The sequence below is a fragment of the Leptodactylus fuscus genome, chromosome 7 (genome assembly GCF_031893055.1).
Source record: "Leptodactylus fuscus isolate aLepFus1 chromosome 7, aLepFus1.hap2, whole genome shotgun sequence".
In the NCBI taxonomy this organism is placed as follows: Eukaryota; Metazoa; Chordata; class Amphibia; order Anura; family Leptodactylidae; genus Leptodactylus; species Leptodactylus fuscus.
The window spans coordinates 138,592,921-138,616,334 of record NC_134271.1 but is presented as its reverse complement, the minus strand read 5'-3'; the positions used below and the strand labels follow the sequence as shown (position 1 = coordinate 138,616,334).

General features: G+C 43.9%; 1 protein-coding gene across 2 annotated transcripts; it reads left to right on the top strand.

Moving 5' to 3' along the window:
* Positions 1 to 17,433: 17,433 nt before the first annotated feature.
* On the top strand, positions 17,434 to 21,024 carry LOC142212991 (cathepsin S-like). Of its 2 annotated transcripts, none has more exons than XM_075281133.1 (7): positions 17,434 to 17,565; positions 17,652 to 17,771; positions 18,207 to 18,362; positions 19,288 to 19,509; positions 19,604 to 19,769; positions 20,148 to 20,253; positions 20,925 to 21,024. In XM_075281133.1, exons 1-7 carry the CDS (start codon positions 17,434 to 17,436, stop codon positions 21,022 to 21,024), a joined length of 1,002 nt encoding a protein of 333 aa, XP_075137234.1. The 2 variants fall into 2 exon arrangements, with proteins under 2 accessions (XP_075137234.1, XP_075137236.1); XM_075281135.1 differs by having other exon boundaries at positions 17,454 to 17,565; positions 17,649 to 17,771.
* The last annotated feature ends 2,390 nt before the right edge of the window (positions 21,025 to 23,414 follow it).

The following is a 23,414-nucleotide window of genomic DNA, read 5'->3' as shown; positions in this document are numbered from 1 at the left end:
GGGGGACAATAAATTAATGGCAGATGAAGTGGGACATTACACTGGGGGCAACTAGAGGCGGACAGGTCCCCTTCCAGCTACTCCCACGGTTTAATGCTCCCCTCCAGTTGTCCCAGATTAATGTCCCCCAGTTTAAGTGCCCCCTTCATCTTCCCCATTTCACATCCCCTCTTCCATCTCTGCCCCCGGTTTTATCTCCCACCCCTCCCTCAGTTTCATATAACCCCTTCATCTGCTGCCCAGTTTCATATCCTCTTTCATCTGCCCCCAGTTTCATGTCCCCCCTCCATCTCAGCCCCCAGTTTCATGTTCCCCCCTCCATCTCTGCCCCCAGTATAATGACAAACAGACAGAGACACACACACTCTCTCCACCCTGCATCTCACATTCTCCCCCCTTCTCAGTACCTTACACGCATCTCTTCATTGCACGGGACACTGACACGCCCACCTAGTCATGTAACCGTGTGATGTCACACAAGGCCCTTGAACCATAGTGAAGCGTTCCTCCGATCACCAGAGGCTTTTATCTGTTATAAGAGCAGGAGGAAGGATTGTTCAGTAAAACATTAAAGAGACATAGCGGGACATGTAGACAGGGCCGCCATCAGGAATTTTGGGGCCCCATACAGCCTAAGTGTCTGGGCCCCCCCCCCCTCCCCCGCCATTTTAAAACTACTTTATTTTGTGACATACCAATTCTGTATTACATTTCCCTTTATTTAGCAGCATTACAAGGCTTCATCAGATTCTATTTGCAGGTATAATCTGCTACGTGTGACAGCGCCTATAGAGAGCCAACACCATCTATAAGAGCCCTCCTAATAAATCCTCAGGGCTTATTCACATTGCGTTTTTGGCCTCCCTTGCCGGGATACGTTGGTAACCAGTCAGAATCAGCTGTCAACTTATCCCTGCACGAAGAACTGGTCATTAAAAAAAAGGGGGGCCTGCAGTTCTCCGTGCAGGGATAAGTGGGGAGCTGATTGTGACTGGTTACCAACGTATCCCGGCAAGGGAGGCCAAAAACGCAATGTGAACACTCCTTTAAAGTTAAAGTCCCACCCCCAAACAGGCTGCTATGCTAGTAGCATAGCGGCCTACATCATTATTATTCTCCAGCTAAAAACTTATATATTATATATTATTGCCCCAGTTCCCTCTCCGCAGTGCCGCACACCCGATGTCCCAACAATCCCCCCCCCGTCCACCCTCTAATATCTTTCCATTGCCCCCTGTACCCATACCTCCCAGCTTTGCGCGCGGGAAATTTAGCCCCACCCACTGTTATGTTGACTCCGCCCACTCATTAATTTTCCATTTGCCCGCACACTGTATAAGCCTCCTACAGTCACCCGTAAATTATATGTCCCCCCTCCGTCTCTCCCCCAGCTTCATATACACCCTTCATCTGCCCCCAGATTCATGTCCCCTCCATCTCTGCCCCCAGATTCATGTCCCCTCCATTTCTGCCCACAGATTCATGTCCCCACATCTCTGCCCCCAGATTCATGTTCCTCCATCTCTGCCCCCAGATTCATGTCCCCCCATCTCTGCCCCCAGATTAATGTCCCCTCCATCTCTGCCCCCAGATTCATGTCCCCCCATCTCTGCCCCAGATTCATGTCCCCTCCATCTCTGCCCCCAGATTCATGTCCCCCCATCTCTGCCCCCAGATTCATGTCCCCTCCATTTCTGCCCACACATTCATGTCCCCACATCTCTGCCCACTGATTCATGTCCCCTCCATCTCTGCCCCCAGATTCATGTCCCCTCCATCTCTGCCCACAGATTCATGTCCCCTCCATCTCTGCCCCCAGATTCATGTCCCTCCATCTCTGCCCCCAGTGTCATGCCGTCCTCTCCTTCATCTGCCCCCAGTTTCACGTTCCACATTACACTTACCTTCTCCTTCGTTCCCCTGCTGCTCTCTGCGCGCCTCTCTCTCTTACTGGCGCACAGTTGTAGACGCGATGTGACGTCATCACATCGCGTCTACACTGCCGGGGAGCCGGCGGCAGCGGTGAAGCGAGGAGCTGACACAGGTCAACTCCTCGCTTCAGCGGCTGAAGCGAGGAGCTGACCTGTGTCAGCTCCTCGCTTCGCCGCCTCTCTCGCTGACACATATGCGGCTGAAGCAAGGACCTGAGCCTCTCTCGCTGACGCTGACACATATGCGGCTGAAGCGGAATCCGGCTCAGCCGCATATGTGTCAGCGAGAGAGGCGGCAGCGGCGAAGCGAGGAGCTGACACAGGTCAGCTCCTCGCTTTAGCCGCATATGTCAGCGAGAGAGGCGGCAGCGGCGAAGCGAGGAGCTGACACAGGTCAGCTCCTCGCTTCAGCCGCGTATGTGTTCAACTCAGATCTGCGTCCTCTGGACGCAGATCTGAGTTGAAACAGGACATACAATGACTGCTGCCGGCACCAGGGGGCCGGCACACGGTGGCGGGCCAAAACCGGGCCCCCCCCCATTTTTAAATTTGTCCGGGCCCCTGACTGCAGTAGCAGTAGTACTGGCCTATCGGCGGCCCTGCATGTAGGGAGCTATGCGGGACCGTGGGACAGGGATCGGAAAGCAAGACTTTCACGCCAAATGCGGGACGGTTGGGAGGTATGGTATAGGCCATCAATATTACATCTGCAGGGGCCGACAGCTAGGACCTCTGCAGATCAGCTTTTTCAGGAGAGTATGGCTACAAGTAATGGTAATTCCAGGAACCATGCTGCTCGCTTGCAGAACAGAGTGACCTGGTGTGTTTAGGTAATGCAGTGGTGCACATTGTATGGAGAGTGAGCAGCATGGCTCCCAACATGATATTACCTGTAGCCGTGTTGTCTCAGTACAGCAGATCTGCAGGGGACCGGTCAGAAACTCAGAATGAGAATCAATTCACATTGCCATACAATTAAACAACAGAGAATAGCCCTTCTCGTGTCAAAACATTTCTGCCAGGAAGATCATAATATCACCAATGATATGAAAATTTTGATTTTAGGAGGGAATCTTAAATCAAGAAAACAGCGACTGATTTATGAGTACAAGTGCATGACCCTATTCAAGACTCTGGATAGTGAAATGAACCTTTCACTTGGGTTCATGTCTTTCTATACAAATCACTGAACTAAGACAGCCATAAAGATAAAGCAACTGGGAACTGGGAATTATTTGTTTTTATATGTATATAGTAATAAGCCTCTTCCCCCCTCCCTCCTGAAATCCTATCCCTGTGTCCAGTTATACATAAATATGCAGCCCGCAGAAAGTGTTTTTAGATATATCTGAAGAAGAAGCCAGATGGAGCTTCGAAACGTCATATTCTGTCATCATTATGAGCAGGGCCGGCTCCAGGTTTTTATGGGCCCTTGGGCGACAGAGCCTCAGTGGGCCCCTTTGTAAAGGAGGCGGGGGAGTCGAGACACTGTGCGTCGCAGATGAAGCGAGTGACGTCACGCAGGAGTGTGGCGTCACCAACGCCATACCTCCCAATTTTTAAAGAGTAGAAAGAGAGTATCTGCGTGCCGCGGCAAATTTGGCTCCACCAACTTTTATGTTGATTTCATGCATTCTCATTCATTTATCATGTGCTCCCACACAGTATAATCCTCCTACAGTCACCCGTAAATTATATGCCTCCCCCTCCATCTCTCCCCCAGTTTCATATACACCCGTCCTCTGCCCCCAGTTTCATGTCCCCCCCTCCATATCTGTCCCCAGTTTCATTACGTTCTCCCCCTTCATCTGCCCACAGTTTCATGTCCCCCGTCTCTGCTCCAGTGTCATGCTGTTCCACCCCTCCATCTGCCGCAGTGTCATGCCGTTCTCCCCTCCCCTTCATATGCCCCCCAGTTTCATTGGGCCCCCTCCTTCTCTGTCCACAGTTTCATGCCGTTCTCTCCCCACCCCCTTCATCTTCCCCAGTGTCATGCCGTTCCCCCCTTCCCTTCATTTGCCCCCCAGTTTCATTGGGCCCCCTCCATCTCTGTCCCCAGTTTCATGCCATTCCCCCCTCCCCTTCATTTGCCCCCCAGTTTCATGGGCCCCCTTCATTATGTTCCACTTAAACTCACCTTCCATCGCTCCCCCGACGCTCCTCTCTCCGCTTTCCCACTCCAATCACATAGGTGATTAAAGCAGGAGCTGTGAGCTCAGCTACTGCTTTAAAGCTGCGGCCCGGCTTGCGTGTGTAGGCGCGATGTGATGACGTCATCACGCCTACACACGCAAGCCGGGCCGCAGCTTTAAAGCAGAAGCTGAGCTCACAGCTCCTTGCTTTAATCGCCTATGTATTCAGCTCATCGGCGTCCGACGGAAATCGGGACAGGCAAGTGCCGGGGGGCCCCCAGAGGCTCTGTGGGCCCCAGCACTTGCCAGACTATGCCGTGCGCTGACACCGGCCCTCATTATGAGTTAGCCATTAAAAAAGGTATCACCTACTGAAGGCTTGCAAGTTTTTTTGGTTTTTTTTATATTTCATAACCACTGGCTAACACGGTACAAAAACAAACATTTTCCTTTTTTACATGTAGTGAGACTCACCTCCAGCCGTACCCACTTCCAATTTCATCTCAACCATTCCCATCCATGTGTTTTTGTGCTGCCACACAGTATAATCAACCCCCCCCCCCCATATAGTGGCCCTGGCACAGTATGCCCATACATTATAATGTCTTCCTCCAATTGCCCCCACAGTATAATGTGCCCCTCCAGTTGGCCTTACAGTTTACTATCTATTCCTGCTGCCCCCACAGTATAATGTCTCCGTCCAGATTCCCCTACAGTATAGTGTCCCCCTCCAATTGCCCCCACAGTATAATGCACCCCATTCAGTTGGCCCCACAGTTTAATATCGACCCCAACTGCCCCCACAGAATAAAGTCCCTCTTAGTTATGCCATGTTCTGTATGTTCAATGTTACAACGAAGAAGGTAGATGTGTACATGTTCTATATAGCCTGCAGAGGGCGCTAGAAAACTCTGTCTGATATTGCTCCTTGGTACAAGAGACTAGAAACAGGACGGTGCTCACAAGGAGTATGTTCACACAGGGCGTATACGTTTTTATTGTGGTATTATGGGCAGAAGATTTGCAGCATTTACATCAGACGCAAAAAGGATGAAGGTTAAACAAATGTAACCCCCCAAATGAAGCAGCATTTTACATTATGTCAATTGGGTTTCCCAATTTTCACTGCAAAGGGTGAAATCTGCTCCAAATCAACAACAATTCTGCACAAAATCTGCAATAAGAATGGCAGCGTATAAGTCCTATAGGGACAGACATTCCTAGGAGATTGCTGCAAGGATTGTGCAATATTTAAAGGGGTTATCTGGAAGATAAATGGGGTTTGGAAAACTGATGGCTAAAGATAGGCCATCAAAATTATATCAGTGGGATCTGACACCCAGGCCAGGGATGCTTTAATCATAGGGCCAAAGGTGCGCTTGCATCGGACCCTATGGTAGCGGGGTCCCCCTTTGGACAGCAAGACAGTCCTACATTTTCTGTCCTACTGTCCAGGGCAGCGAGTCCAGTCTCCACCAACTCATCGGCATGCAGAGGACACGATGAGTCGCAGACAGTAATGAAGGAGGGAGTCGACCTTAAAGGGATTCTACCATTAAAACCCCTTTTTTGTGGATAAGACGTCAGAATAGCCTTTAGAAAAGCTATTCGTCTCTTACCTTTAGACGTGGTTCCGCTGCGCCGTTCCTCAGAAATATCGGTTTTTACCGGTATACAAATTAGTTCTCTTGCAGCGAGGGGGGCAGGCCCCAGCGCTGGAAATGGAATGGGGTGTTGGGGACATTAAGGGGTCCCCATGATAGAGTATGTTGCTGAGTTCCAAATTAAATATCAGGCCTGAAGTAATTATGCCCATTATCAGGTCTGGAGAAGCCACACACACACACAACTGATGGTGTATCAAGTGAGTTCTAATTTAATGGTGCACAAAGGTGGTTTAAATACAATACAGACAAGAGCAGGTTGGACTATTCTAATAACATAACATGGTTGGCATAAAATGATTGGTTATAAGATAAACCTGGCACATGACTATTGGCTGAGGCCTTATGTATTTTGCATATCATTACAGCTTAATGGACTTTGTACTTTGTCCTTAAACAAAGAAAGTTTCAAAAACACTTATGTGTGAACTAGCAGCTCACACTATGTCTATATGCATATATCATGGAAACAGAGATAAGATGTCATGTTGGTGCTAAATGAGTCTCAGTGACTTCCATATACCATGAAGATAAGATATACAAATAGCCAGCTGCGACTTACTTACACAGTTTATGTGTGAAAGGTTACAAGATGACTGACAAAATACAAAGATGGAGGATTTGACTCTAACATTCCCCCATTTTGAGATGGTTGAATACAGGAATTCATATTTAGGTACTTCAGTGACCTAATGTCTACTGCCAGACTTTACCAGATTCCCCTCATATGTTCCTGTATTCTAACCTAATCTCAATCATAGTTCTGGCCTTTTATATCTTGGTCTGCTCATCCTTTTGTATATGCTTTGTATTAAACAAACAAAATGAACATAAGATTTTTACTACAACTTGCTGATATTTACTTGTTTATACTATGTATCGTTCCTAAATATGAGGTGGTATCTCCTTAACTATATACCTCAAACATTTCCTGTTGCGTCAAAGAAACAGCTATATATGACATGACTTAGGCTAATATGGGGTTATGAGTACATATCCTACAATCTGACACATTCAGATCTTCGATCAAAATCATATGATGTTTAAGAAACTTATTGTCCCACTTCATTGTTAAATGTTCTATGCAGGCTTATCGTCAGGACCATCTGTAACAGCATTATCAGGAGAATCTTCATCGCTTTGTGTGTAGAGACTTTCTTGCAATATGAAGCATGGATACAATTAGGCTCTCCTTCAAATTTCACAGAAGTACTGGTTATCATCAGCATTTGGAATGGACCATCAAATCTTGGTTCCAAGGTTTTTCTCACGTGTCTCTTTATCACCATCAATCTCTTGGTTCAAATGAATAGGTCCCGCCCACTAACTTAAAATCTGAGAAGGAGAGAAAACTCAAAACTATACATTAGTCAAATGTTTTTGCCAATACATCACATAGTCAGTCAGTACACCATACCACATCTGTAGGAGTTGCCAAGAATACAACCCCCAAAGAAAGTTTGACATGGGCTAAAGCCAATTCTTCTGTCAGGAGGGTACCTTACAGAAAATACCAATACAAGTGACACACTACTTCTTCAGTAGCCGTCTATCTGCAGCCCCGTTTGTGATGGCTTTCTTCACCAGATATGCCCCAGGCCATCCTGAAGATAGATAACTATACACACAAGCACGTACTTATACCGTCTCACCTTTAGTAACTGCATATAGTTAACCTGCAATCTCTGGAACGGGTACAAGGGCTCTGGGCCTGGCTCTGAGAAACTTTTCACTTTTTGGCCTACTTTGCATTTAACACATGCCATGCAGTGTCTGTAGTGATGTTAAATCCTGCAGCCGCCCATCCTCTGCTCACCAGGTCACACAAGGCTACTTCTAAACACTGCTTTATGCCATCTGTGGGGACAATGCACTCAGTAAATATATTCTCTTACCACCGGAGATCAGGACTTGTACATCCTCTTTTACTGTAGTCCTGGACCATTTTTGGTGCCTCAGTGTTGTAAAACCTGAAAAGAGAGCTAAAAGGGGGGTTTGGGTCGAGTATAGTGACCACTTCTCAGTAAGGCATATCCCCTAGGCCTCTGCAACTGGGTTAGTGGCAGTGTCTGCCCACAAGTTACCTCTACTTTCCTTCGTATCAGCCTTAGTGTGTGTCCTGACTTTTGACTATACCCACCTATGTGGGGGTGGCAGCATCACTACCTGAACAGCATGGAAATCCTTTTAAGCTTAACATTAACCCTACAGAAAGCTCTCGCTCTCCAGATTGGACCATAGTCCCACTATATCAAACACCTACCCTCAGACATTGTACCCTGTCTCAGTGATGGCTTCTAGTTCAACTTCATGAGCTGAGACCCATACAGTTCTATAATGGTTCTACTTGTGCTTGGTTTTACCCTTGGTTTACCTCACATTCAGTGACCATGACATATCTGGTGCAGAATCCACCATCATTCCCAAATCGAGAATCATCTAAAACAAAAGAATTCTCATCAGAGTTAACAATAGATTCATCATTTATTAACCAAATCAGCAAAAGTAAAATTAATTTTAAGTTATCTGACTCTCCTTACTCCTCCCCTGAAACTATTGTTAACAGGTTAGAAGGGACTTGTAGTGCAGCACAGAATGCAAAGCTTACATTAGAAGACATAGATAAGACACACTGCAGCCTGAGATATCCAGCCATTGTCATCTTTGTTTCCAATGAAAGATTTATTACCCTTTGTAAACCGTGTCTTATCATGGAAGCAGCTGCGCTGACTCTCCCCACACTTGTCATAGCTGTAGTACTACATATCCCAGCAGACTTATTTATACAATCCCAAGTAAATTCAGTTCTTTAAAGCTTCTAAACACTCCAGAAATTCATTGAGGTAAGTAAATACTCAAAATATATCAGCCATTACAGAGCAGATATGTGAGTGACTTCTGATTTACTTACACAGCTATCTAACACCTTATCGCAAACAATGACCCAGAAACCACTTTAACTTTGTAGAACTGCAATTTATCTTTACCTGCGTGTACATATTAGGGGCGTTCTGTGCCCCTTGTGGCAAGATAGTTCACATGTATTGCCTACCCCTATGGGGCCTAATCCCATATCAGAAGGAACATCTGAATAACTTTTTCACACAATAAATCCCGATTGTTAACATTCTTGGAATTATAGTATAAACCCATAACAAATATTTATGTTACAAGTGTAAAGCCCATCTGATATAATTGATACACATACGCACCAATACACACTGAGTACATAATACATGTACATGGTATATCAAGTACATCTCATTTACACCAGAACACACATATATATTCAACAATGGAAAGAACTTTTATGCCTCCCTTTCATATCTACTTGTCACCACCCTCTGTGGTTATCAGCATTCAATATCTGCTCGCTGTGGAGACTGAAAATGTAACAATACAGACATGGACAAACAGAACATGTACACATGGCAGACACATGTAACATGTACATATAACTGACACACATATATGGGCCCATTCACTTTTCTGAACCTTCCATACAAACATGCAACGTCACACTGGAGCTCCAGACAGAACAAAACAAATGTCAATTAAATCAAAAAGAACTTGTCTGAACTAAAATAAAAATTTTCATATATTTTGTACCGTGATATCACTTATCGTCTCGGGACGGCTTATTCCTACAAATAGGCACAGAGTTAGTTATAATTCCTGCACAGCTAAATATTGAGGAGAAAACAAACCAAAACATGTAAATAGTTGCCTTCATCTTCTTACCAATTTGCATATTACTATAAAATAAACATAATAATGTTGATCTCATATTTATGCCATTTATCCAATTTTAAAAACATTACCATGAGAGGAGCATTCTCAAAATGGGAAACCTTTCCTGAATAAAAGGACACTATAGACATTCTAGAAATAACTTAATGTCCACCCCCAAGCCTATATACACACATATGTGTATACACATACCTACACTTAACCTGCAGTATCCTCACCACAAAACATATCATGTTTCCACTTTCCACTAACCAACAAACTAACAACACAATGCTAAGTGCCAAGCACATTAACCCTTTAGCTGGACTGTCAATGGATGCTCACTATACATTTCCTTACACTCAAAGCCTTTGTCCTTCGCTTAGGACACCAGCAATCTCTAGCCAAGTGTCCCTGGTTTCCACAATTAAAACACTTCCTGGTTACCCTCTATCCCTGTATCTGTCCTGCCTATTCTCCATTGGTAACTCCTGCTCTTTTTTTTTTTTTTCTTGAGCGGCATCTTCTTCTCTCTCTCCCATTCCTATTAGTTCATATGGGGGTATACCCTACCTCAGAGGGTCCCTCCCCCATAATAGCTGATGGCCAGTCAGCCGTGAGCATCCCACTCCTCTAGGGCAATTAAGACAATAGAGGGTCACTTTTGACTCACCTAGTGGGACCTCCCAAACAGTCACTCTGTTTTCATTGAACTAATCTCTAATGTGCATGTTCTGGCGTAGTGCTCAGGGCAAAACCCTCATTTGGTTTCCACAGACTCCATTTTGTCTGTGTCCCTCTATCGAACACCCCTGAATCATTGCATGTACTTACTCAGATTCTACTCAGTCCTTAGTGTCCAAAACAAGGACTTTTCAATCACTCAGTACTTCCACTCTCGCAACTCTAGGGATTAAGGATGAAGAATAACTCTCTCTTCTGCACCGCTTTTTACACTCTATAACAGATGTAACAACCAAATGACAGCATGGACAGTAGACAAAGAATGAGGTATAACATTTCCCACCCCACTACAGACAACATACTATTCAGGTTCTTGCACACTATATAATATGGCATCGATTGTTATAACATATGCAGCACTAATCTTCACTCACCGACACACAGGATCCGGAACACGTAGGAACTCAGATTAGTTATTTGGCAAGAAAAGGACTTACCGTTACAGTGCCGTTTTATTCATCTGAGGTCCTCCGGGCCCGTCTCCAAATCGGTTGGTGAGTGGATCAGTACACTATCGGCTGCACATTAAACGATTATCGATGCCCCACGATGGGCGTCAGGTTCTGTTGGGGACATTAAGGGGATAGAGTTGGGGACCCATGATAGAGTATGTTGCTGAGTTCCAAATTAAATATCAGGCCTGAAGTAATTACGCCCATTATCAGGTCTGGAGAAGCCACACACACACAACTGATGGTGTATCAAGTGAGTTCTAATTTAATGGTGCACAAAGGTGGTTTAAATACAATACAGACAAGAGCAGGTTGGACTATTCTAATAACATAACATGGTTGGCATAAAATGATTGGTTATAAGATAAACCTGGCACATGACTATTGGCTGAGGCCTTATGTATTTTGCATATCATTACAGCTTAATGGACTTTGTACTTTGTCCTTAAACAAAGAAAGTTTCAAAAACACTTATGTGTGAACTAACAGCTCTCACTATGTCTATATGTATATATCATGGAAACAGAGATAAGATGTCATGTTGGTGCTAAATGAGTCTCAGTGACCTCCATATACCATGAAGATAAGATATACAAATAGCCAGCTGCGACTTACTTACACAGTTTATGTGTGAAAGGTTACAAGATGACTGACAAAATACAAAGATGGAGGATTTGACTCTAACAGGGGGCATCCCCACTGCTGCTCGAGAACACACTCCAGCGACGCCTCTATCTTCTGCTGGATCCTCCCCTTCTTTCTTCGTCTTTCTTCGGCATCACCTCCGACGCCTGCGCAGTTGGCTCTGCCAGTGAGACACTAGTAGAGCCGACTGCGCATGCCCACGACCATAGTTCTGACACCGCAATTGCACGCATGCTCACTCGTCTTACAAACTGTAGTGGCGAGTGTAGTTACCGCAGAGCTGCCCCAATGAAGTCTATGGAGCAGTGCTGCAGTACCTACACTCACCACTACAGATTGTACAGCACAGGATTCCCCGGTACTGGTGATCTGTGGGGTCCTGCCTCTGCAAATATAATATTAAAGTATCCTAAGAATAGACAATCAATCTTACAGACAGGATAACCCCTTTAATTTATCTTCAAGTTATCCAAAGTTAGGGCAATGTATCAGGTCAGGAGACCCTTTATCAAGCAATGGTGCAGAAGAAGCAAGACTAAGATCACCGCTGTATGTGATTGATAGTCTTTTATCTTTTCTATAAATTTAGCAGTTTTTGTCTGCCTACAATGTTTCAAGGGAATACGTCAAGAGAAAATGATCTATTTTTTACATAAAGTTATGTTAAAAAGATTTTTTATGAATTTTGGGCAATATTTTTTTTCTAATTTTTCCTGCTGATATCTATATTTTATAGAAAGTTCTGAAATCCTGCAGTTTTCATTATGACCACTAGGCCTAATAATAGATTGACACCTCCCGTTCTGTAGATTTCTTTGCCAGTGGTAAGGGCAAATCCAATAGGTAAGGTCTTGTCTGGTGAAAGGTCAAATCCGAGCAGAGATTGGCAGAGGTTAAAGATGGTTTTCAGGAAACCCTAATGACATCATGAAGGGGGTTTGGGAAAATCAAGGGAAAGGGCTTACAGTACTCCAGTGACCATGATATACACTAGGACCCCAAAAGCAAACCAGTCTATTGCGGCACCGTATGGTTGGCCAAGGATCGTTTCTGGTGCTCCAAAACCTGGAGTTCCACCATAGTCTGTGGTTCTTCTTTTACCAAAGACATTCTCAAGGACAAGTCCGAAATCTGTGATTTTATTGTGTCCTTATCTAGTTAGCAGGACATTGTTGGTTTTCAGATCTCGGTGGATGACGTCTTTGTATTGAAGGAACCGCATCCCACAAACCATCTCTTCTGCAATAAATTGGATGGTATTGTCCTCCAACCACAAGTACTTTTCTACTACGTCATAAAGTGTATCCCCGCTGACCAGCCCCATGTAATACACATAGTCTCTGTTTTGATGTTGTATCACAGCCTCCTATAGACTCAGGGGGGGAATTAAAATTGTGTCTAGCTCCACCCCCAAGGATCTAACCTAGAACAACCAATCAGAATGAATCTGTTACATAGTGTGGGCATCGCATTCTGTTATAATTTCTACATAGAATACTACAACCCCTGACATGACCTCACCCTCGGACATGACTTGGCAGGGATTGCACTGTTGTATATATAGAATTCAATAGAATTGTATTATTGTCATGTCCAGTAATCTTCATATTGGCTGGTGTCATGTTCTATATCTATATAAAGTTACATTACAGATGTATTATACATAGTGATGGGGTCATTGGGTATTTCAGTGTTGTAATAGTTAAACTAAGGTAAAGTTTTACTGAACACTCGGGAGATTTCTAAATATTTAGTCCACTAGACGATTCCTGGCTCCTTGTAGATAGATATCTCTATGATGAGTGACTCTTCTTATCAAGAGTCTCTTACAGAAAGAATTTAAGAGCCTGGTAGTAGGAAGCTGGCAGACTTGTACTTGTTTTGTATTGATTACCCGACCTCATGCGACCTCATGTACCCGCAACACATAATTCAATTCCGAAAACCACAGTCCTGAAAATCGTCACAATTACTTTTTGTAAAAAAAAAAAAAGTATGGGTTTTGAAGACCCCTTTAAAGGAGACTTTTCACCACCTCCATCAACTCCAACTCTTTGTATCATTCAATAGGCTTTACTCCACTGATTCTGGCACAGTTGGTTTTTTTTCTCTAGCCCTCACCATTCCCAAGCAATCAATGCAGTTAGTTTCAGCACAATTATGCTCTCTGCTGTCAAGTGGGTGGGTCCTGTCTGTCTTCTCCAACCAAGGACCGCCTTCATGACAAAGGAGAGTATGGTTGTGCTAAAAGTAATAGAAGGGATTGCTTGGGAATGATGAGGGCTAGAGAAAAAATTCCAACTGCACCAGAATCAGTGGAGCAGCGACTATTGAAGGATTAAAATAGTTAGAGTTGATGGAGGTGGTGGAAGGTTCCCTTTAGTTCTTAACCGGGGTTCAATCGAACTCTAGGCCATATGCACAGTTCATTTTGTGTACCAGTAAAAAAAAACATATACCTATGTCTTGAATTTAGAAAAAAACTCATATTTGATTTATCACTAAAGAAGGGTTCGGTGAATGTGCAGATGAAACCAGTGGGTTCGGTACCTCAAACAAGGTTAAGAACCACTGAGATGAACTTTATTTGTCTACAGAGACTTAAAGGGAGTCTGTCACCAGAACGCAGCATATCAACCCAACGCCTCAGATAGATAGGTCATGGTCAACTGAATCAAACACTATTGTCCCCTTGTGAATTGTTGACTCTCATACTTTTTTTTGTCAATATGCAAATTAGCTCTTTGGAGCGATGAGGGTGTTGCCGCTTGCCTCTTTGGTGCACTAGATATCTTGCATGGATATATGTGATATCTTGTAAATGGAGGCAGTGATTTACAAGGGGAGAACAGTGTTTGGTTCAGGCGACCCTAATCTATCTATCTATAGGCTGGGTTAAGATGCTGGGTTCTGGTAACATCTTCCCAACATCTGCCGTACTATTACAGTGGTTGCCGAATCTTTAAAGATGGCGGTTGCTCTGCATCAGTATTCTAGGCGTCATCACTAGAGATGAGCGAACACTATTCGAAACAGCTGTTTTGAATAGCACGCTCCCATAGAAATGAATGGAAGCGGCCGGCACGCAGACTTTGCCGGCGGCCGGCCGCTTAACCCCCCGTGTGCCGGCTACGTCCATTCATTTCTATGGGAGCGTGCTATTCTAAATGGCTGTTTCGAATAGTGTTCGCTCATCTCTAGTCATCACGCCTCCTACGCTGAGACGCAGACATCTTATTGCTGGGTGAAGAGTAGGCGGCAGCGGCGAGGTTAGTAAGTAACATACCTGGGTTATTTTTGTTTTATAATAGGCCGCTACCTGCAGCAGGTAGCGGCCTATTTACCTACCTCCCTGGGCCTGCTCACTGCTGCCCCTGCTTCCCATTCTACTATAGGCCACGGAGGGTGGCAGTGAGCAGGCCTGAGCCCAGGCTGTGATCCCACTACCGCTATTATACTCGGGGGTCCTTTCAGACTCCCGAGTATAATAATCGGAACCTTAGGGGAGGTGAGGGAACATAATATGGGTAACTGCTAGCACAGGCTTTGGGCCTATATGGTAATATCCCAGACCATGTGACTTCTGACACATTACCATATAAGCCTGAAGCCTGCTAGGATTAACATCAGATCCCGGAGAGGTGAGTAACAGTGTTTATTATGTTCCCTCATCTCCCCTGGGGCTCTGATTATTATACTCAGGGTCTGAAAAGACCCCTGAGTATAATAATAGTTCATGGGTGTGCAATTGTGGGGCATAATAAATCTTGAAGGGTCCACTGTGGCCCCTGTAACCTCTATTATGCCCCACAGTCTATTGTGCCACTGTGGGGCATAATATAGGCTGCAGGGGCTGCTGTGGGACATGTATATACATACCTCCCAACTTTTGAAGAGCCGAAAGAGGGACAAAATATGCTGCGCGCGTGTGCGCCGCTGCAAACTGAGCTCCGCCCACTTTTATGTTGACTACGCCCATTCTCTTTCATTTTTCATGTGTCCCCCACACATTATAATCCTCCTATAGTCATCTGTAAATTATATTCCCTCCTCCATCTCTCCCACAGTTTCATATAATCCCTTTATCTGCCCCCAGTTTCATGTCCCCCATCTCTGCCCCCATATTCATGTCCCCCCATCTCTGTCCACAGTTTCATGTTCCCCCCTCCATCTTTGCCCCCAGTTTCATGTCCCCCATCTCTGCCCCCAGATTCATGTCCCTGCCGCGGAAATCGGGACGGTTGGGAGGTATGTATGTATATATATATATATATATATATATATATATATATATATGTACATATATAGGGGTTGGGTGCGTGGAGAAGTGAGGAGCCAAAGATGTCTGTGTTACAAACTTTACAGAGTCAAGTCACAGCTGGAAGAAGTGGTCATGGCGGTCCAAAGGGAAGAGACGGGAAATGTGGGAAGGCGTCTCCTGTGAGAATTACTGAACAAAATATTACTGCATTGTATTTATTGTAATTTTACCACTAGGACCCCCAACCCCGCCCCCTCCCCCGCGTGCTGCCTGAGATGAAAAGATGACCACCCCCCCTGGGGGGGGGCTCTTTTGATCGTCCGCCTCAGGCAGCAGAGAGGCTAGGTGTTAGAGAATTGCTAGGACAGAAATTTCTCAATAGCTGCAGGAAACCCTGGAGGAAGGGGCACAAGAGACAGTGAGCCCTGGTCTGAAACCCCCCACTGTCCCTTCCTGCTTGCCGATCCTATCCTATGTAGTAGGCGACAACTGGACGACAGTCCCTTCCTAAATACGTGACACATAAAACGCGGACAATACAAACAACAACAAGGGAGGTCAGCTAGCCAGGGGTCAGTAACAGTCGAGCAATGCAGTGTCAAAATCGATATCCAAAAGAGTAGTCAATAGGGAAAGCCAGAGGTCAAGAATCAGAATATGAGAAATAACAGAAAGACAAAAGCCAGCACACACAAGGCAATAGCAAGCACCAATGTGAATGTGAGCCAAGAATACATAGGGAGGAAGAACCTGTCCTGGAGTTGATAAGTGGATAGGCTGTCAATCACACTGCAAGACTAGAATTAACCACTTAATGCACAGAGACAAACAAGGGCAGAAGACGGGTGTGGTGGAAACTCAATTACAGAACTAGAGCCGCGTTCACACAGTGCAACCAAAAACTCTAAGCAAGGAACTACTCACTCCTGCACCCCAGCATGCGAGCAGAGGGTGGTGCAGTGACCCGAACAGGCAGAGACGTTACACTAGGTTCACCACTGGTAGTCTACCACACCAAAATCTCTTCTACCCCACTTATGTGCTGTTTTTGAGTTGGTTAGTGACATAGTGATCTTAGCTTAAGTGCAGTCTCGCTGGCAAAATAGTTAAGTGTTATTCCATTTTCGAGTGAGCTGTTCAGAGCACTCAGGTTGTGGCCACTTGTACTGGAGAAGAGCACCCATTGTTACCAGAGGCCATCTCACCACCCTCTGCCGTCCCCTAATACATTGATTGTGGTGACCACAGCCATGAATAGGTGTTCTGGGAAGTGTGGGAACAATGGCTTAATAAATTAATGGCTGATTTTCTCGGCGGCAAGAATGCAGTTTGCCACAAAAAAGGATGTCAAGTAGGTCACTAACCGGCCCTACAACAGCATTAAAGGGGTCCATAAGTGATATAGGTGGTAATAAGATATTCATATTGCCTTCAACCTCAGCATTATATGCCGGATAATGTAGCTTAGGGTCTGAGTGCCTCTTCACCCCGACACACTTCATTACCTGGTCTCAACTCTAAAATGTGACCTATCTCAAGTGTCACGTCTAAGATTATTTTCTTCAAGATATTGGCACGTAGAACGCAAAGTTTCGAGACAGATAAGGTAGAAGTTCTCCAAAATCTCCACCCTTTCCAGCTTGTATAAAAAAGTTGGCATTCTTTTGAGGCCATGGAAAGTACCGGCTTTTCTTGGCTGCCACTCACGTAGGTAGGTATTTGGCCTTCTAATCTGTCTTTGAGATTTGAGAACATTCATATACTATTCCTCTATATCTACATGAATCTTCTACCTGACTCGTGGCAGATATCTTCCATTCTACTTTGTGATCCTTTACATATCGTTGTATAGGATTCTTCTAACTACAGAAAGCAATGCGCAACCTTATGGTCCATCTCATGGGCCTCGTGGCCACCATGATGCTTGTTGACTGCAAGCCTGACCCCTTTCTTGACAGCCATTGGAACCTATGGACGAAGACATATGAGAAAATGTACAACAACAAAGTAAGTCTTGAATCTTGTTAAAGTCAATTTGATACACTGGTTGCATATCGGCCTACGATGTCGAATTGTCTTGAACTTTGTAGGAGGATGAGCAGAGAAGACGAAATATCTGGGAGGACAATCTGAAATTTATCATGGTCCACAACTTGGAACATTCTTTAGGTCTTCACCCTTATGAGGTTGGCATGAACCATCTTGGAGATATGGTAAGAAGATTAAATGTATGGGGAATAAGAAGTTTCAGACCTTAGAAATTTGCCAAGAACCTCCTAAAATTATGGTGGGAAATATCTAGTCCACTATGGATGAGCAGTGAAGTTCAGTCTTGGACTGGCCTACCAGAGCATCCTCTGGTGGACCCAGACTCTAAAACAATAAGAATGCAGTAGAAGACACCCAACTATGAAGGGTACTATGGTCTATTTCCAAGTTTGTTGGGGAGTAGAAGCCCAGAATCATTTTGTTATGGCAATAGGAACCGTCCAACACTGGTGATGAAGGCTATATTTCACAACATTCCTTATGTTGTTCTGTGCATTGACATAGAGGGGGGCAACTTAACAATGACCAGTCCTGTTTCTATCCATCCATGCTTCCTTCTGACAGGAGCTTTCAAGAGGATTTCTCCATTTGTCTTGCAGACTAGTGAGGAGGTGTTGGCTACAATGACTGGGTTCAGGCATGTAGATATTGCCGAGTCCAATGATACCAGCTTACCCGAGGGTCTGATGAAGTCAAAGATACCCGACTCCATAGACTGGAGGAAACAGAACTGTGTGACAGATGTGAAGGATCAGGTATGTACATGTTGTATTCCATGTATCTGATCACTATGAAGACTTGCAGGTTGAGGTTGAAGAACATCATTCCTCACTACTCTTAACTCTTGGGACTCCACTTCCTTCCTTTGGTGCTCACAGGCTTATGTGTGTTGGTCTTGGAGCAAAGATGGGGTGGTGAGTCCCAGGACCTAAGAGCATTGATGACGAAATCTGTACTCAACTCATGTCCCCTGGAGCCCCTGCCAACAGAGTGGACATATAGGATCATTATACTGTGTGGGACCAACAAACTTTGTAAATGCTAAAGTGGCCTTTATACTGTGCTGGGGGCAATAGAGGTCATTTTACTGGGAGGGGACATATAGGGCTATTATACTGTGTGGGTGCAAAAGGGGTCATTATAATTTGTTGGGGCACATGGTGCTATTCTACTGTGGGAGGCAAAAGGGGGGCATTAAACTTTGAGGCAACATATGGAGCTATTAACTGTGTGGGTGATAAAGGGGGTCATTATAATTTGTGGGGACATAAGGAGCTATTATACTGTGTGGGTGATAAAGGGGGTCATTATAATTTGTGGGGATATAAGGAGCTATTACACTGTGTGGGTTAAAAGCGAGCCATTATATTGTTTGGGGGCATAAACTACATGGCAACAAATGAGGGCTATGAAACTGTGTGGGGGCAAAAGGTGGGCATTCTACTGTGTGTAGGGACAAAAGGGCGCCATTATACTTGTGAGGGAATATAGGGACATTATACTGTGGGGGTCAAAAGTGAGCTATTTAACTAACGGGGCGAAAGAGGGCAATTGTATTGTGTGGGGGGAAATGGGGGCCATTATACAGTGTGGGGGGAAATGGGGGCCATTATACTTTATGGAGGCATAATGAGATTTCAATTTGTCCCTCTTTACATATCTTGTTTTCATCTTTCCCAGGGTATGTGTAGTTCTAGTTGGGCATTCAGCAGTACGGGGTCACTGGAGTGCCAGCTGAAAATTAGGAAAGGGAAGTTGGTCTCCTTGAGTGCTCAGAACCTTGTGGACTGCTCGGGATCATACGGGAACAATGGATGTGTAGGAGGTTTCCTGGTGGCGGCGTACCGATACATGAGCGACAATGGGATAGAAGCGGAGAGCACTTACCCGTATGAAGGCCAGGTGACCTCATGAATGGATGCTATATGATGGCGTATCGGTCATAGGTGTGGTGGCCTAGAATGATGTAACACAGGACATATCATCTCCTTACTAGGACAGAACGTGCCACTTCAGTACCACAAAGAAGGCCACAAGCATTAGCAGCTACAAACAAATACCATACGGAGACGAGAACGAGCTGAAACAAGTGGTGGGCAAAGTGGGTCCCGTGTCTGTGGCCATCGATGCCAGCCGGAGGTCCTTTTACTTATACAAAAAAGGTATAGAGATTTGTCTACCTGCATGGCTCAGTATGGTTACAGGGATGACCTCAACTTGCTCCATTGTCAATTGGGGCAACAAGTGTGCTGCCATTGTTTGGAGTTGGTAAGCGGCCATACCCTCATTGCTCCAAAGACCTGTAAGTAACAATCTGTCCATACTGTCCCACTAACCATATGTCCTCAAGCTTGCTGCTCTAAGGGTTTTCATCCAGGAAGAGCGCCCCTTTAGTCCATAGGCTTTGTCTGGTATTGCATATACCCAAAAGGATGGAATTGTAATACCAGGCATAACTAACTGAGTAAACACAACAGTATGGACCGTAATGGCTTTGCTACAATGGAAGTCTTATATAATAGCTCTTCCTCTATTACTAGGTGTATACTATGACCCGCTGTGCTCCAGCTCTCAGACCAATCATGCCGTGCTTGTCGTAGGATATGGCGCTGAAGATGGAGTAGAGTATTGGCTTGTTAAAAACAGGTAAACCCATATTTGTAGGCTGACATATATTATAATAGAAAAAGTTTTAACCATTGACTATAACACCAATGTATCGGCAGGGGCATAACTCGAGGGGGTGCAGACGGTGCAGTCGCACCGGGCCCAGGAGCCTCCGGGGGCCCATAAGCCCTGGCATCAGTATTGAGATTGCAGCTTCCATCTAGCCCATAAGCCAAGGAGACCGACAGATTACACCAAACTCCTTAGAATTTGTAACCATCACTATCAAGAATTCACTGTAGGGATGAGGTAGGGGCCCCCTGACAAAAGATTGCACTGGGGCTGGGGCCACACAGTGGTTCAGTGGTTAGCACTGCAGCCTTGCAGCACTGGAGTCCTGGTGTTCAAATCCCATCAAGGGCATAAAACCATCTGCAAGGAGTTTGTATGTTCTCCCCGTGTTTGCATGGATTTCCATCCCATGTTCCAAAGACATACTGATAGGTAAAAAATGTACATTGTGAGCTCTATGTGGGGCCCACAATCTACATTTAAAAAAAAAAAAAAAAAAAAAAAAAGATTGCACCGGGGCCCACAAGACTTTAGTTACGCCACTGGCTATTGGACCCCACCTGGTCACCAGGACAAACTGGCCATGTAAAATATCCAAAAATGCAAGCTTTACCATTTTTTTTTCTTTGTTTTTTCAGCTGGGGACCGTCCTTCGGAGATGAAGGCTACATAAAAATGGCAAGAAATCATTACAACCACTGTGGAATAGCAAACTATGGTTCCTATCCAGTTCTCTGAAGAAAACGATTCCTGAATGTGATTTCAATAAGATATTGATCTCTCTTTTTGGGTAGAAGCTTTAGGGATTCTTCACTTTAGCCTGTTTTTTTCTTATTAAAGTCCCCCAATAATAATGTGATGATAGGGCGCCCCGCTGCTAGGACCTTCAGTGATCGGCTTTGAACAGAATCCTTCAGTAAGTGTTTGTTTTCCCTGCAGTGACACCACAGGTGAACTTTAGTATTGCATGATGCATATTGCATATTGAAGAGAGTAAATGACGCTCTTTGTATAATGGGTTATAGTCTATGTTATGCTAACTTAAGGGGTTGTCCCAAATAAGACACTTCATTAAGTTGTCACAGAGGTGCGACTACTAAAGCCCATATCATAAGGCCGGTTTTATAGAAAAAGGGGTCCTTGACAACTCCCAAATTGTGTCGCACATTCTGAAGTGCCCATTGAGTTCTATACATATGCAGCCTGTAGGCTTTTCTTATGGAGTCAGATATTTAGGGTGTAGTAAATGAGTATTTTCTGGCAATTCCTTTAATACTTCTGGTTGAGTTTTCTTATGTTTGTGTCTCATCTGCTAATATTTGTGTAACAATACAGTAGTGTCTGCATTTACTTATATTGTGATATGTAGATACTATCAAATAAAATGAAGTCAATCCTTGTCTGAGTTATATTGTAATATATATATATTCTATTTTCTATTCTATTCTATTCTACATTCTATTCTATATTCTATTCTATTCTATATTCTATTCTATATTCTATTTTCTATATTCTATTCTATATTCTATTTTCTATATTCTATTCTATACTCTATTCTATTCTATATTCTATTCTATATTCTATTCTATTCTATATTCTATTCTATATTCTAGTCTATATTCTATTCTATATTATATATTCTATTCTATCTTCTATTCTATATTCTATTCTATATTCTATTTTCTATATTCTATTCTATATTCTATTCTATATTCTATTTTCTATATTCTATTCTATTCTATATTCTATTCTATAGTCTATTCTATATTCTATTCTATTCTATATTCTATTTTATATTCTATTCTATTCTATATTTAATTCTATATTCTAGTCTATATTCTATTCTATATTCTAGTCTATATTCTATTCTATATTATATATTCTATTCTATCTTCTATTCTATATTCTATATTCTATTCTATATTCTATTCTATATTCTATTCTATTCTATTCTATATTCTATTCTATATTCTATTCTATTCTGTTCTGTTCTATTCTATATTCTATTCTATATTCTATATTCTATTCTATTCTATATTCTATTCTATATTCTATTCTATTCTATATTTTATTCTATATTCTATTCTATTCTATTCTATATTTATTACATTCTACTATACTAGTACATGTGGCTCAAATTGAGTATTCCGCTCCACCTAGTGGTCCCCACTGGTACTTCTATTTTCTTTACAATCTGGAATCTCATTCCGACAGAGGTTGACCTAGGAAATGGCCTGGTGGTCATGTGATCCCTGTACTGTATACAAAAAAGGTATATAGAGATCTGTTTAGATGCATGCTTTATGGTTACAGGGATGACCCCAACTTGCTCCATTGCGAGATATCACTGTTTTTGTCAATGCAAATGTGAAAATGTGTCCTCATGAACAAGAGAAAATGGCCTGGTCATGAAGCAGTTAAAGAGGACCTGCCCGCTCTCCTGACATCTGCTTTAGCACATACAGTACTTGTATTACCCATGAAATAACAATTCTGGAGCATTTTTCTTCTAACTCCTTTGCGGTGTTCCTCTGTTATTCCTCCTGGCGTTTTATGTCTAAATTGACAGCTGGGGTAGACATTCCCTAAACATTCTGAGTGTCCTATCAGAGCTACAGGGAAGACCGTGTAGGGGCATAGACACCTCCTTGATGAAGGGAATGGTAACGTCCAATTTTCAACTTATTGATGCATTTCCAGGAGGAGTGATAGAGGAACGGCACAAAGGAAAGTTGTAAGAAAACATGATTACTGAGACACGGATGTCAGGGGAGGTGACAGGTCTTCCTTAAAATGTGAGGATAAAATGCTCGGTCAGGTGGTAGACCACCAAGGGATTCGTTCACAGAGGAACCCGCCACGGATTTGGGAGCGGTTCCATTGTCTGCTATTCGGGTCCTCTTCTGATCTCTATCTGTAGATATTTTGCTGCACATAATTCTGCTTCATCTGTATATTTAGAGGAAACTTATGTGTCTCGGCTCTCCCCCTTCACATCTTGCTCACCATCAGCTGACAGATCATCGTGTGATGTTTCCACAATGGAAAACAGATGCCGGAGTCAGCGCCGGAGAACATGCGGCTTCCATATTCATGTCATGTGATCAACGTCCCTTGTCCCAGTCATC